Source organism: Panthera onca, chromosome F2 (assembly GCF_046562875.1).
Source record: "Panthera onca isolate mPanOnc1 chromosome F2, mPanOnc1 haplotype 2, whole genome shotgun sequence".
NCBI classification, from domain to species: Eukaryota; Metazoa; Chordata; class Mammalia; order Carnivora; family Felidae; genus Panthera; species Panthera onca.
Window position 1 is genome coordinate 16,926,076 of NC_138356.1, and position 13,895 is coordinate 16,939,970.

The 13,895-nt window shown below is 36.9% G+C and overlaps 1 protein-coding gene across 6 annotated transcripts in view; it reads left to right on the forward strand.

The window, feature by feature from the left end:
* DNAJC5B (DnaJ heat shock protein family (Hsp40) member C5 beta) overlaps positions 1 to 13,895 on the forward strand; it is a 98,550-nt gene that overhangs the window by 22,880 nt on the left and 61,775 nt on the right. For 5 of the 6 annotated variants that reach the window (XR_009603480.2, XR_009603481.2, XR_009603479.2 and 2 more), the window contains one exon: positions 5,292 to 5,419. Coding sequence is in view for 3 of the 6 variants with exons in the window: in XM_060610644.3 (XP_060466627.1) it covers positions 5,301 to 5,419 (119 nt within the window). In the remaining 3 variants the exon portion in view is untranslated. Of the gene's footprint in view, positions 1 to 2,684; positions 2,823 to 5,291; positions 5,420 to 13,895 lie in introns of all 6 variants that reach the window. The other variant, XM_060610646.1, reaches the window with a different exon arrangement.

Below are 13,895 nucleotides of genomic sequence, written 5' to 3' on the forward strand. Positions count from 1 at the left end.
AAGTAATTTAAGTTCAGAAGATTAAATATCATGTACTGGATGATCAAAATTAAATTACTTAATAATTTTGCATGACAACATTTTTTTCTACATTGGATGGCTAATAGATGAGGGACTATGAATAAATAATAAAGACCTGAATTTTACATTGGAGTATTAGAATTCAAAAGGCTACAAAAAAAGAATTCATAAATATTATATTTTACATAAGGAATTTAAAAAAGGTATGGCTCCATTATTTAGTTTAAGGTTATTTAAGGAGAGTTTTTAGATGTTTTGACTATCACTCTGTAGTTAGTATGTTCTCAGGGCATATATCTATATTTATACATTTTTATACAACTAAGTTTTTCACTGAATTACACTGTTGCATTTGAAACTAGATGTCGTCTACATCAATAATGTATGAAGTCTGGTTTCTATATCAGCATAGAGACAGGAAAGGAGCCATGTTGTTGCTATTTGATGTACAGAAGGCAAGTTTGCAGTTTTTTGGTCCCTTTATGTTATAGTCTGTAGAGTCGGCTAACAACTCACCACAGTGACCAACTATTGACCAACTATCTTTTTCTTGTGTTACAGTACTGATGTAAAAGCGCTTTTTTTTTAGTACTTTAATCAACAGACTTCATCTGTTTGAAAGGAAATCTTTTGGGAATAGGGCAAAGAAGGTGAAACATAATAATTTCCAAACTCTTTACAACAACCCACTCTGAATATTGTTCAATCCATACCATAAAGCAAGTCAGCTACTGGATTTTATTTGGTAGGAATAGATTACAGTGTTACTGGATTTCTAAAAAAGAAAAAAACATGATTTGAAAAAAATACATAAACCAAAGTAATAGCAAGTTTTCCTGGTGATTTTCTATGTATGAAATTGAGAGATAGAATCTGCCTTCCTTTTTTCCATTAGGAAGAGGAATGTGTATAGAAGGATAGATCCTAGGCTGTTTCCATGACTATTCTCTGGAAAGGATTAAGGGTAGCCCCCAACTGACCCCATCTCTCTTTTCTATACCTGGGATAAGTTTGAAGGGAGTAGTCTTAGAAAAAAAAAGTCCCAGTCACAATGTCAGAATGTCCCGCCTCCTCTTTCAGCCCCCAAACCCAGAAGTCTTCTTTTCTGTTGATTTATGCAAATAATGGTCAAGAAAGGCAATGACTACCACGTCTATGCAGATCCAAGGTTAGGCTTACATGCAAGAGCTATAATAGAAATATATGCTAAGTTCTACAGAAATAAGTGGTAGTATTATTATCAGCTCAGATTTCATCTTTTCTGCGAAGTTCTCCCTAACATTCTCATTCAAGTTAACCACTCATTTTTTTTTTTAATTTTTTTTTTCAACGTTTTTTATTTATTTTTGGGACAGAGAGAGACAGAGCATGAACGGGGGAGGGGCAGAGAGAGAGGGAGACACAGAATCGGAAACAGGCTCCAGGCTCCGAGCCATCAGCCCAGAGCCTGATGCGGGGCTCGAACTCTCGGACCGCGAGATCGTGACCTGGCTGAAGTCGGACGCTTAACCGACTGCGCCACCCAGGCGCCCCTATTAACCACTCATTTTTGATTTAGTTACCCAACAGACATTTATCACACACCTAATATATCCCAGGGACAATGTTGGGCCTCTGTTGGCAGAAAACAGAATCCCTGTCTTCCAGAAAATTCCTTCATCTATCCTCAGTACTTGTTCAACCTCTAAACAGTAGTTTCATTATTGGCTTACAGTTTTGTATCTCATGTTAGTCTGAAATCTCCCCAAAGACTTGGCCTGCATTGCAGGCTTTGACTAAACAATTGAACTTCTGCTGTGAGTATTACCATAACCTGTTTAAAAGATTATCTTCCGTAACCTGTAAATCCTTTTCCTAGATTAGTGACAGCAAGACCCAAGTAGGAAGGAATCAAAGCTGGTCATGCAGCATGATACTCACAACTGTGGAAATTGTGCATGTTTTGTTAAAATTGATTTTAGGACCATCTGTTGATTTATGGGAGCCATGGCATCTGAGAGATGGGTGAAGAGTGAATACATTTTTTCCCTCAAATTGAAACTATTTCTTTGGAATGCTGAATACAAAGATAAATAGATAAAACAAAAATAACTATTTGTCTTATTTTTATTTCTTCTTAGTGTTCCTGAATAGCTCTCCACAAACCTTCTTTATGAAAGGGTCTTAAGATAGATTTATCACTGCTCCTTTTATCTGTACTAGTAATGTTTACACAATATATATAAATGAATCTGTTAGAATATCTTAGTATATTATTGTTATTTCCCCCAAAGTATTAATTCCCAAGTATCAGGAAGCCACATTCACTTTAAAGGATGAGTAGGTGCAATAATTTAAGATTAGCCTCCTTTGGAAGTGCTTGGGGAAGCCCTGGTGGTGTTTAATTGAGAGAGTACATGACACTTAGGAATTTTGGTTAACAGTGACCAAAACCTAGTTAAAATATGCTCAAAAGAAAAAACATGTGTGTAAAGTTGGGTATGGGGAGGAATTTTATTGGTTCCATCTGAGGATGAGTTGATTGACAAGCTGTGGGAGTGGAAGAGTTGCAAGTGCACCCTGAAACAACTAGAACCACGGGATTGAACTCTACTGGCTCTGTCTCCCCATCTTCCAGCCACTGCTCCTCTTCTTCAAATCAGTTTCAATTTCTCTCATTTCAGGCCAGCCAACAATACCTAAATTTTACATTTTACTGATTTTACCATCTGTGAGATTGTCCTATATATAAAAAAATGCTAGGGGAGGACTCTGATTGGTCTGCCTTGGTACCCACTCTTGGTCTACTCAACTGAGATCAGGTAAGACTGAGGCAAGTGTCAGGAAAGGCATATGTTGCAATGGGGACCTAAGCATTCCTCAGAGAAAGGACAACTAGTACCCTAATAAGTAAAGTCTGCTACAATGATCTATGGCCCAAATTTCCCAAAAAGCATTTGTTAAGTTGGCTTAGATGATCTCTAACTCCATATCTTACAGTCCTAAAATTTCAATCATTAGTTGATATATTCTTAGTTTGTGACTCTGGGGATCTTGCTAACCAGTGACATCTTAAAATCTCAGAGAGACAAGTAGGATGACTGTGGCCCTACTCCTTGTCCACAAAGCCACACAGAAATCCCTACCTTCCAAACCCACTCATTTGTGGCATTTAGTATGACTTGTAGAAGCCTACTGGTTGCCTTCATTCCTGGCAACCACAGGTGTATGAATGGTGCAGAGCATCAGTATCCTGAGCATATCTCTGTGTGGTGGCAGTAGGACAGAGGAGACAGAGAAGGAAGTAGGGAGGGTGTCAGTTACTCAGGCAATTCTTCCTTCAATTGTGAATAATCAGCTGGTCTGTGGTTGCAGGATAGGGCTGACCTGTCAGCCTGGAATACAGAGATGAATGGCATACCCCAAGTCTTGAATTGCTTACTCCCTAGGAAGTTGTAATGGGTAGACAAGAAAGGTTAACTAGCACAGCAATGAAAATAAGTGCTATAATTTACTGAATGGCTGCTAGTCAGTATGAGCATCAGTTAGATTTTGTTTTGTAGCTCGCATAGTAAGGATTCCTTTTCCTCTTGGTGAAGGTCCTTGGGTGAACCAGGAATTTGGGATGAGGCTCCTTCTGGCCTCTAGGGACACTCTTTTCATAGGTTGCTAATTGAGGAAGGAACAATGAGCTGTGCCACAAAACAAGCATTTGTCCTTGGTGCCTCTAGGCAAGATTTTTGCCTCGGTCTTCCTTTTCTTTTTTCTTTTTTTTTTTAAGTTTATTTTCTTGAGAGAGAGCACAAGTGGGGTAGGGGCATTCACTCTTACAGCACTTGCTGTACAAGGCCCAACGCCAAGAAATGGACAATGATTTTCAAGGAACTTCTAGTCAGGGGAGCTTACAATCTAAGTAGCTTTTATTTTCCTTATTTTGTTTTTTGTGGCAAAATTTAACATTTACTCTTTGAACTGTTTTTAAGGGTACTATTTAGTGACATCAAGTACAATCACAGTGTTTTCTAATCATCACTACTATTTCCAGAACTTCTTCATCATCCCAAACAGAAACTCTATGCCCATTAAATACTAATTCCCCATGTCCCCCAGCCCCTAATAACCTTTATTCTACTTTGTGTCTCTATAAATTTACTTATTCAAGATATCTCATATATGAGGAATTATACAATATTTGTCCTTTTGTAACTGATTTAGTTCACTTAGTATAATGTTTTCAAGGTTCATCTGTGCTGTGGCATGTGTCAAAATTCCATTTCTTTTTATGGCTGAATAATATTCCATTTTGTGTATGTACCATATTTTCATTCACCTGTTGATGGACATTTGGATTGTCTCTACCTTTTGGCTATTATGAACAATGGTGCTATGAACAATGGTTTATGTCTTTGTTTCTTAATATATGAATACACTGAATTATTACAGCAACTCCATGATTTTAGGCACATTCCTATCTCCAGTTTACAGATAGGGAAGGTCATGCAGCTGGTCATGGCCAGGCCAAATCGACTACAGTGCACTCTCAGAATTACATACTGGGCTGCTTTTAATAAAAGTAGTTATCTTTTTCTATCCTGTGATGTGGGCTTTATTATCCTTTTATAAATGAAGGTTTAGAGAGATTAAGTGGTGGATACAGGTAATGCCTCCAGGTATGCTTGCTTCTCTTCACCTTCCCTAGAGCCAAAGCACGGCAGGTAGATGGCTCCTTGGGTCAGATAGCCCAGCCCCTTCTTTATAAACCATAGGGAAAGGATCTATCTCAAGTGCAAAACCCATGAGCACTGTGGGGTCTTTGGCATCCATAGCTGCAGAGAAGTTCTAACCTGGCACTCAGATGATTTTTTCCCCCTGATATTTATAAAAGTTGTCTTTTATTGTAAAATGGAAGATTATTTCCATTGCCTAGCCAAATCGGGAAAACATACATAAAAGGAGCTATGCAAATTCTGGCAAACAAAAAAATCTACATATGCCTGACCTGTGAGGATTCATTTTCAACAATTCTGAACTAGCTGGGTATTTAGATTACATTTCTAACCATGTGGACAAAGCCATATTCCATTTGCATGGCTGCCTATAACCTTTAACACCCTGACTTGAAGCTCCACTTTTGGCTCTCCTAACCCTTTTCTCCTCTTCTTTTGTGGCTGGCACAAAAATGTATTTCAGATTGTCATTTTACAAAAGGTTAAAAATAAACTATCTTTTCTTTAGAGAGTGGGATCCAGTATGCATAACCTTCATGGCTATTTCCCCTCTTTGTTTTGCAGCCTGAGAAAATGGCATGTAACATACCTAACCAAAGACAGCGGACTATGTCTACATCTGGAGAAGCTCTATATGAAGTTCTTGGTCTGCAAAAGGGAGCATCAAATGAAGAAATAAAGAAAACTTACAGGTACAGAGGAAGTTCAGTGATGACATTTCTTATACTACTAGTGATAGTTATTTTGTGATAGGCATGTACTCCCAATTAAAGACATAAGCTTCTTGCCAAAACCAAGTCATCGGTGTTTTGAACCTGATGTTCCCTGTTCTACAAAATAGGCAGTTATGAATAGACAAGTGTGACACTGACTTTTAAAAAGAATGCTCTCATGATTTGGGGCCTTAGGAAACAGAAGCCTGTGTTCTAGGCCTGCAGTGTCAGAGAGAGAGAGAGGTCACGGAGAATGACCAGGAGTTTTAACTTAACCCAAATGATAGACCATCATGGAATCTGGTAGAGGAATTTTAAAAAAGCTGGAGTGGGGGGAGCAAGGAGGGAGGCTTGTCACTATTCCTGTATTATACAGTATACTTTTCAAGTCTTCAATTTTGATTTTTCATACCTGATCTTGTTCCAAGTTAGCTATTTTTGGGAAAAACTCAAATATGTTTTTCTTTAAAGCTCCAAGGAATAAAAAAAAAAGTGTTGATTACAAAATAGTTTACTTACAGCACAAAATTTGGAAATTACTCAAAATGAAGACAATAACATTTATCCATAATTCTATCTCTAGCAGTAATTATTGATATTTTGTTTTTTTCTCGTTTGTTTTTTTTTTGTCTAGAAAAAATCAGATTGGATTCATTGATACTCTCTATCTTTTCCAAGGTTCTATCATGAAAATATCTTGGTATTATTAAATATTGATTTTTTTAATGACCGCAGCCTATGGCTATTCTGTAATTATTTTATGAGATATTTTTTGAAGTTTAAGTTCTTTGAATTTTCCCCATACTTAATATCCCTGTACGCAAATCATGATGCCTATTTCCAAGTATTTCATTATTTTCTTATTGAGGAATAAAGATCTGCCTTTAGAGAGAAAAAAAATAAATGAAAATATAAAAGAAAGTTTCTCTTGATTTGACTTTGAATTAGGTTTTTAAAACTTATTGTACTTTATTTGACATATTGCAGTTTAGAATTTTTAAGTAGGCAAATTTCCTTTATGGATTTTGTTTTATTTGTCATGTTTAAAAAGCCACTCTCAATTACAATAAAAATACTAACCCATGTCTTATTCCAGTACATTTATAACATTTTTATATTAAATCTTTGACCCATTTGGAGTTTATTTTGATGTAAGTAATGAAGGTAGGAGTCTAGATTTATTTTTTCGCAAATCACTAGCCCACCAATATTTATTGATTTCACTGTTTTTACCTACTGATGGGAAATTCTTTGGCTTTGGATTGGAACCTTCACCATGTGCTAAACTGTGGTACCTGAAATGCCTTCAAGAAGCATGTGCTGGAGAATAAATGACAGAGGTGAAATTGCCATTTGTATCCAAATAGTTACATGAAAATGGTCAAGGAGTTTAATCAAAGTCAATATCAATCTTCTAGTTTACATTTCACTTAGGGTGCTGCAGACAGTAAGTCTTCACTGTTTCACTGCTCCCCAGAGTTATTTAGGAGTGTGCCTAGGAGCTGCTCAGCCTCCTGTGGGTGGAAACCCATAGCTGAGAGTTGCTAAACTTGACCCTTAAGGCTTCAGGCTGAGACACCATGTTGGAGGTGGGGGCTTGGAATCAAAGCAATTGCACGGCAAGCTTACTACCTCTAAAGATGCTTCCCAAAATGAGAAAAAAAGTGATATCTAACTACCTTGTAAACTTTAAAACCCACTTTACTTTACAAATGTGACTTTTAATTGCCTCAATTAATTTTGTAAGCTAAAATTTCAGGTCATATCCTAATTAAGGCACTAATTATGCTGAGTTGTTTGCAAGTTTAATAATTACAACCTAAAGTCTTTTCATGTAATCAGCGTCTTGCTATTAATTTTGTTTTAATGTCATACAAATATCATTTTTTTCAGCTGATTAAGGTGATAGTATGCTGCCAAAAGCATCTACTTCTATCTAAATTACACATTTGTATTCTGCAAGTTATTCAAAATGTATGAGCAGGCTGAAAATCCACTGAGAACATTATTCTTACACTTAGAGATCGGGATCAAAGCAGTCACAATACAGCGAAATTAAAAGTCAGTGAAAGTTGGGGCGTCTGGGTGGCTCAGTCGGTTAAGGGTCCGACTTCAGCTCAGGTCACGATCTCGCGGTCCGTGAGTTTGAGCCCCGCATCGGGCTCTGGGCTGATGGCTCAGAGCCTGGAGCCTGCTTCCGATTCTGTCTCCCTCTCTCTCTGCCCCTCCCCCATTCATGCTGTGTCTCTCTCTGTCTCAAAAAATAAATAAACATTAAAAAAATTTTTAAAAAGTCAGTGAAAGTTAATAAAATGACAAAGTATTGAATCCATACACTGCTTGACCACTGTTGCAATTCTTGGTTGTGCCCCTGAAAGCAAATCTGAATTAGAAGATTTCCTTCTTCTTTTACATTTTATTTTTGACTAGATAATATATTCATCTGATTAAAATGAAAATATGCAAGCACATATACAAAAAAGAGTTTCTCTCCTGCCTCATATTCTCCAGATTCCCTCCTCAGGGAAGGCAATTTTTGTGTACCTGTCTAGAGAGATTTTAGGCCTATATAAGCTTACATAGAGACCTTCTGATCTGAGCAAAATGATGTAGACTTGTTTGTCTCTGCTTCTTCTTGCCAACCATGACTAAAAGCTTTGGAAATAACATAAGAGACAACTAAAAGGTAGAAGGAGGAAGATGAATTAGTTAGGGACCAGAGGACCAAGGGAACAACACAGTGGCATGGCATTCAAGAGAAAGTAACCCAGACCCAGCCTTTCCTGACACCAAATCTAGCAAGAGAAGGCGGCCAAATAGCTTTATGCTTCCTCCAAACTGAGTAAGAGTCCTGCCAATAATTCTAGCCTAGAGGAAATAGCAAGGGGAACCAACTAAATGTTCCCCTAACAATAACCCACCAAAGAACTTTCCCACCAGGCAGAGACTCCCCTCTCCCAACCCAGAGACTCCACTTGACAGGGGACATTAGCAAGCAGGTTCCTGCCACAACAAGCACCCAGTCCCAAAAGTGCTTCTTGTCTCTGCAGGCTGGAGATTCCCTTCCTCCACCTAAAGGCACCAGACCACTCATCTCGGAAAGCTCCTTCACTTTCTCAACTAGTACCAACAAGTACCAGTGGGGGTCCCAGAGGCAGGAGAGAAACCAAGAAGACCAACATAGTACTCTCAAGTCTCTGAAAATTAGACTATCATTGGAACCACAGCCCATAAAAAGTAGGCTATAACCAATATGTTAAATCTAAACAGAGTAACGGTCTGTTAAAATAAAAAATTTAAGTAGGACCCAGAGTCTCCTCACTTAATAGCCAAAATGTCCAGATACAATTAAAATCATTTATCATACAAAAAAATAAAACAAACAAGAAAATCTCAACATGAATAAGAAAAGATAATCCTCTGATTTCCACACTGAGATGAACCAGAGATTAGAATTATCTGACAAGTAGCCATCATAAGAAAAATTCAACAAGCAATTACAAATGCTCTTGAAACAAGTGAAAAGGGAAAATTTCGGAAAAGAGGTAGGAATTGTAAAAAAGAACCAATGAAAATTATAGCACTGAAAAATAATAGAAATAATAAAAATGACTGATGAGTTCAATAGCAGAGTGCAGCTTACAGAGGGTAGAATCAGTGAAGTTGAGGACAGATCCATAGAATTTACCCAATCTGAACAACAGAGAGAAAATAAACCAAAAACAAACAAGCAGGGCCTCAGGAACCTGTGAGACCATAACAAAAGATCCAACATTTGTAACATTGGTGTCCTAGAAGAAGAGAAAGATAATGGGACTGAAAGAATATTCAAAGACATAATGACTGAAAATTTCCCAAATACAACAAAACATATAAATCCACAGATCAAGCACCTAAGTGAATTAGAAATAGGATGAATTCAAAGAAATCCATGCCCAGACACATCGTAATTACACTTCTGAAAACTAAAGACAAAGAAAATATCTTGAAAGCAGCCAGAAAGAAACAACACATTACCTATAGGGGGATGCCAATTCAAAAGACAACAGATTTCTCATCTGAAATAACAGAGGCCAGAAGAAGTGATACACTGTTTTTCAAGTGCTGAAAGAAAATTACTGTAAACTGCAAATTCTGTATTTGATGAAACTATACTGCAGGAATTAAGGGGAAATAAAGACATTCTCACATGAAGGAAAACTAAAAGAATTTGTCACTTAGCCAGATTTACTCTTCAAGAATGGCTAAAGGACATATTACAAAAGAAATAATAAAGGGAGAAATCTTGCATCATTAGGAAGTAAGAAAGATCAATGGAAAGGCAGAAATGTAGGTAAATACAATATACTATCTCCAGAAATTTTCTAAATTATATATGACAATTGGCACAAAAATTATAACACTATCTGATACTCAAGACAATGATATTTAAAAGTGGGGAGGATATGGAAACCTAAATGAAGTTTCTGCACTTCACTCAAATTGGAAAACATTGATATCAGTAGAATGTGATGAGTTGTATATATATATATTCAACCACTAAGAAAACTATACAAAGTAATACGCTTCAAAACACTATAATAAGGCTCTTCAGCTCTGGGAGATTTCAGGGAGGTTCTAGCCACCAGATTTCCAAGGATGCCCTGATGTACCCAGACTCCCAGCCCTGAATAGTAGACTGTGGTGGCTCAAGATGCATCCCTATCGTAGCCCTAAAACAAAGCTACCTGATTGTGTTCTCTTTGGTAACTTGAATGAGGTAAATATAGTTCACCATTCTACTGCTGCTCAGCAAGCACTTCAGGTATGTGATTAGATCCTTCTTTTTTTGGTACTGACTGACACATAAAAATCCTTGACTCCAAATCCAGTAGATTGTTGATCTACACATACTGTTACCCAGTTATAATGAAGCCAGGAAGGCTGATCAGAGCATGTAGCATGTAGTATGTCTAGACTCTCTTAGATTCTTATTGACTTCGTAACAACAAGTCTAGTTCATTATTCAACAAATATTTATTGAGCACTGTTTTAGGCACTGAGAAAAGTGCACTGAAAAAAGATGAAATCCCTACATTCTTGAAGCCTATATTCTGGGCTGGGGGAGTAGGGAGGCCTAAAAATAGCTAAATAAACTATGCAGCCTATTAGATATTGGCAAGTACTATGGAGAAAAGCAAAGCAGGTAGTATTGATTTTAACACTAAAATCCCTCTGTTGCAGTGCATTTTAAGTATAAAGTAGCAGTTAAGAATGTAGGGTATGAAGTCAGAAAGACCTGGATTCAAACCCTTTCTCTTAACCTCATTTTATTCATAAGTAAAATGCAGATAACAGTACTGACCTCAGAGGGTTGTTAGGTTTGAATGAGGTGATACATGTAAAGTGTTTAGCCAAGTTTTGGGACACAGTTACTGGGCGTCACAAAAAAATACATAAGGCATCAGAGAAAAAGGCCTATAGAATGGCATTCTTCAAAGTTAGCTGGGGTATGAATACAAGGAGACTCTCCAAGGAATATGTGTGTGTGTGTGTGTGTGTGTGTGTGTGTGTGTGTGTGTGTGTGTACGCGTGTGCACGCTTCCAAGTGTATGTGTAAGAGTGTGTGCATGTGTGTATGTGCATATGGGTGACTGTGTTTAGATTCTGTGACATTTAAATTCTAGTGAATACATTTAAAAGAGTGTTAACAACTATTTTATTTTAACATGTTAATGTCTGTAATATGCTGAAAATTACACCTTTGCATCTGTTTTATCTTACAAAAAATTTAGATACCAAGTTAAAAATGTTGAAGGGACAATTTCTCAAAATTACTTTAAGGAACACATAAGCAAAAAATTAGAACCTAATTGAGAGAGAGAGAGAGAAAGAGAAAGAAACCTAAACATCATACCCAAAATGATTACAAGGAGCCATTTAGGTAAATTTGGGAGAGAGGCCTGAGGGCCTTCCCTGAGGCCCTTTGTAGGTCCGATGTTGTTCAATCAGAGCATAAAACCCTCACAGGTTGTGAAATTCACTCTCCTTTTCTCCCTCTCACATTCCATGAATTCCCTGAGGTCAGGCATTATGTCTTGTCTTCCACTGCACTTTTATTAGTTCTAGCTAATATTTACCAAATTCAAAAATGGTTTGGTCAACAAAATGATTTTGCCTGTGGTATATGTGTCTCTTTAATTATATTCTCAGCTTCTTCAGGACCATTTCTCAAGGGTTTTGTCACCTAGATGAACGGGGAGTCATTCACTGACCCAGTAAAGAGAGGGACAGCTCACCAAAGAAAGACCATAGTTTCAGATTGGGACACAGTGCATTTTTTTTATGGCTATAAGACCTTCAGGTAAAATGTAGTTAGGGGATAAAAAGGGAAAACTCTGAGAAAATAGAGCCAGTTATGTAATATAGAGAATGTGAGTCTTGAGTATTCAAAATCTCATATGCAGCTTAAATGTTAGTTTTTATTTACACTGATGTGTGCATTTTTGTAACAAGGTTAAGTTACAAGATTAAGTAACAAGTTAAAAATGTTGAAAGGACAATTTCTCAAAATTATTTTAAGAATAGATTAATATGCCCAAAAAGGAAGCCACCTGGTTCTTCTAGTGTTTTGGGGACAAGAGCCTAGCAAAGTGCTGGCCTACTAGATGAGAAATCAGACAAAATCTAGCCCTTCCTTAGCCCCTCAGAATACCACAAAATCAGAGTGAGCTAGTTTTATACATTAGCACCTGGGTTTCTGTGCTTCATGAAAGTGCTGAATTTATCCTTGTTGATGAGGTACCAAATATCCTGGTTCACAGGGCAGCAGGGACTTGATTTTTCTATTGCATTCAATTTCACATGGAACATTCTGGAAATCATCCTCCATCTCTGAAGAGGTGAGTTCTCAGAGTAGACCAACATGAGACAAATGTTATGTTCACAAGAAGCAGGAAAGTGTGTCATTTCCATAGTGATCTATGGCAACCTCAATCTGTGGTGCTCTTATCCATCTTTATTAGCAATTATAGGTCAAAACAGAGGCTGCTTATGAATAAAGTGTAAATGTCAGGGGAATGCATAGCTAATAGAAGAATTGTAAATATTTACAAGGCAAAGTGATGATTCAAGCTCACAAGATAAACTGAAATTAATCTCTATCAGTACTAATTTGTTTCCTGAATTCTAAAACCTTCCACTAAAAAGAAGAGTATATGAGGCTATGTCAGTTATCTTTCAGGTCAGGGGCATATCCTCCCTTCTCCCGTGGAAAATCTACTTGGTCCTCCCAGTTCTTCATGCAACTTCATTTGTTCCTGGGCACTACAATCATTATGATCAATGACTTTTCTTTCCATTAATTCATTCAATGCCTATTTGTATTGGATACTTATTTATATTATACTATGAGAAAATGAATATAAATATCTATCTATATATCTGTAACTACCTGAATACATGTAATTTGTACCACTTAAAAATCTTACCTTATAAAGAGTTAGACTTAGTAAGGTTAAAAGATATATACAGAATGACAAGCAAAATAAGGGAGACTGTGGTGAGTAAAATAGACTGACTTGAGTATAGAGTTCATATTAATCATTTAAACGAAAGTGAATGCTTCATTCCTTCATTCATTCTTGTCCTAGGTACTGTGCCAGTATCTATAAGGAAATCATTGTCACTGACCTCATGTAACTTGAGATATAATGCAGGAAACAGAAATGAATCAAATGTTGATAAAAATTAGTATATAATTACCAATGAGATAAAATATTTTGGGGAAAAAAAGCATTGCTCCATGAGAATTTATAACAAAGAAGCTAATTTTGGACTCAGGAGTATGAAAGTCTTCCCTGAGAAAGTGAATGCAGTTTTTCTTCACTTATTCATTCTTTTTTCTTTTTGCTCCTCTGACTGGATAATTTCCAATGTCCTATCCTCCAGGTTGCTGATTCTTTCTCCTACATGGTTGAGTCTACTTTTGAACTCTCTATTGAATTCTTCAGTTCAGTTACTGTATTTTCAACTCTAAGCTTTCTGTTTGGATTTTTTGATGGTTGCTATTTCCTTGTCAAATTTCTCATTTTGTTCATGTGTTGTTTTCCTAATTTTGTTTGTTTAGGTTTTCTTTTAGTTCACTAAACTTCCTTAAAGAGATTATTCCAAATTCTTTGACCATTCATAGATCTCCATTTCTTTAGGATCAGTTATTAGAACTTTACTAGTTTCCTTTGATGGTGTTATATTTACCTGATTTTTCATGATCCTTGATTCCTTTCTTTGGTACCTGTGCCTTTGAGTAGTGGGATTCCTATTCCAGACTTTACAGGTTTGCTTTGGCAAAAACAGTTTTTCACCAGTCAACTAAGTTTGGGTGTATCTGCTGATGATGTTTTTGAGCAAGTGGGGCCTCCTATTATGGCCTATTTGGGGGTAAAGCCACTGTCTGGGCTCTGAGGACAAGCAAGAG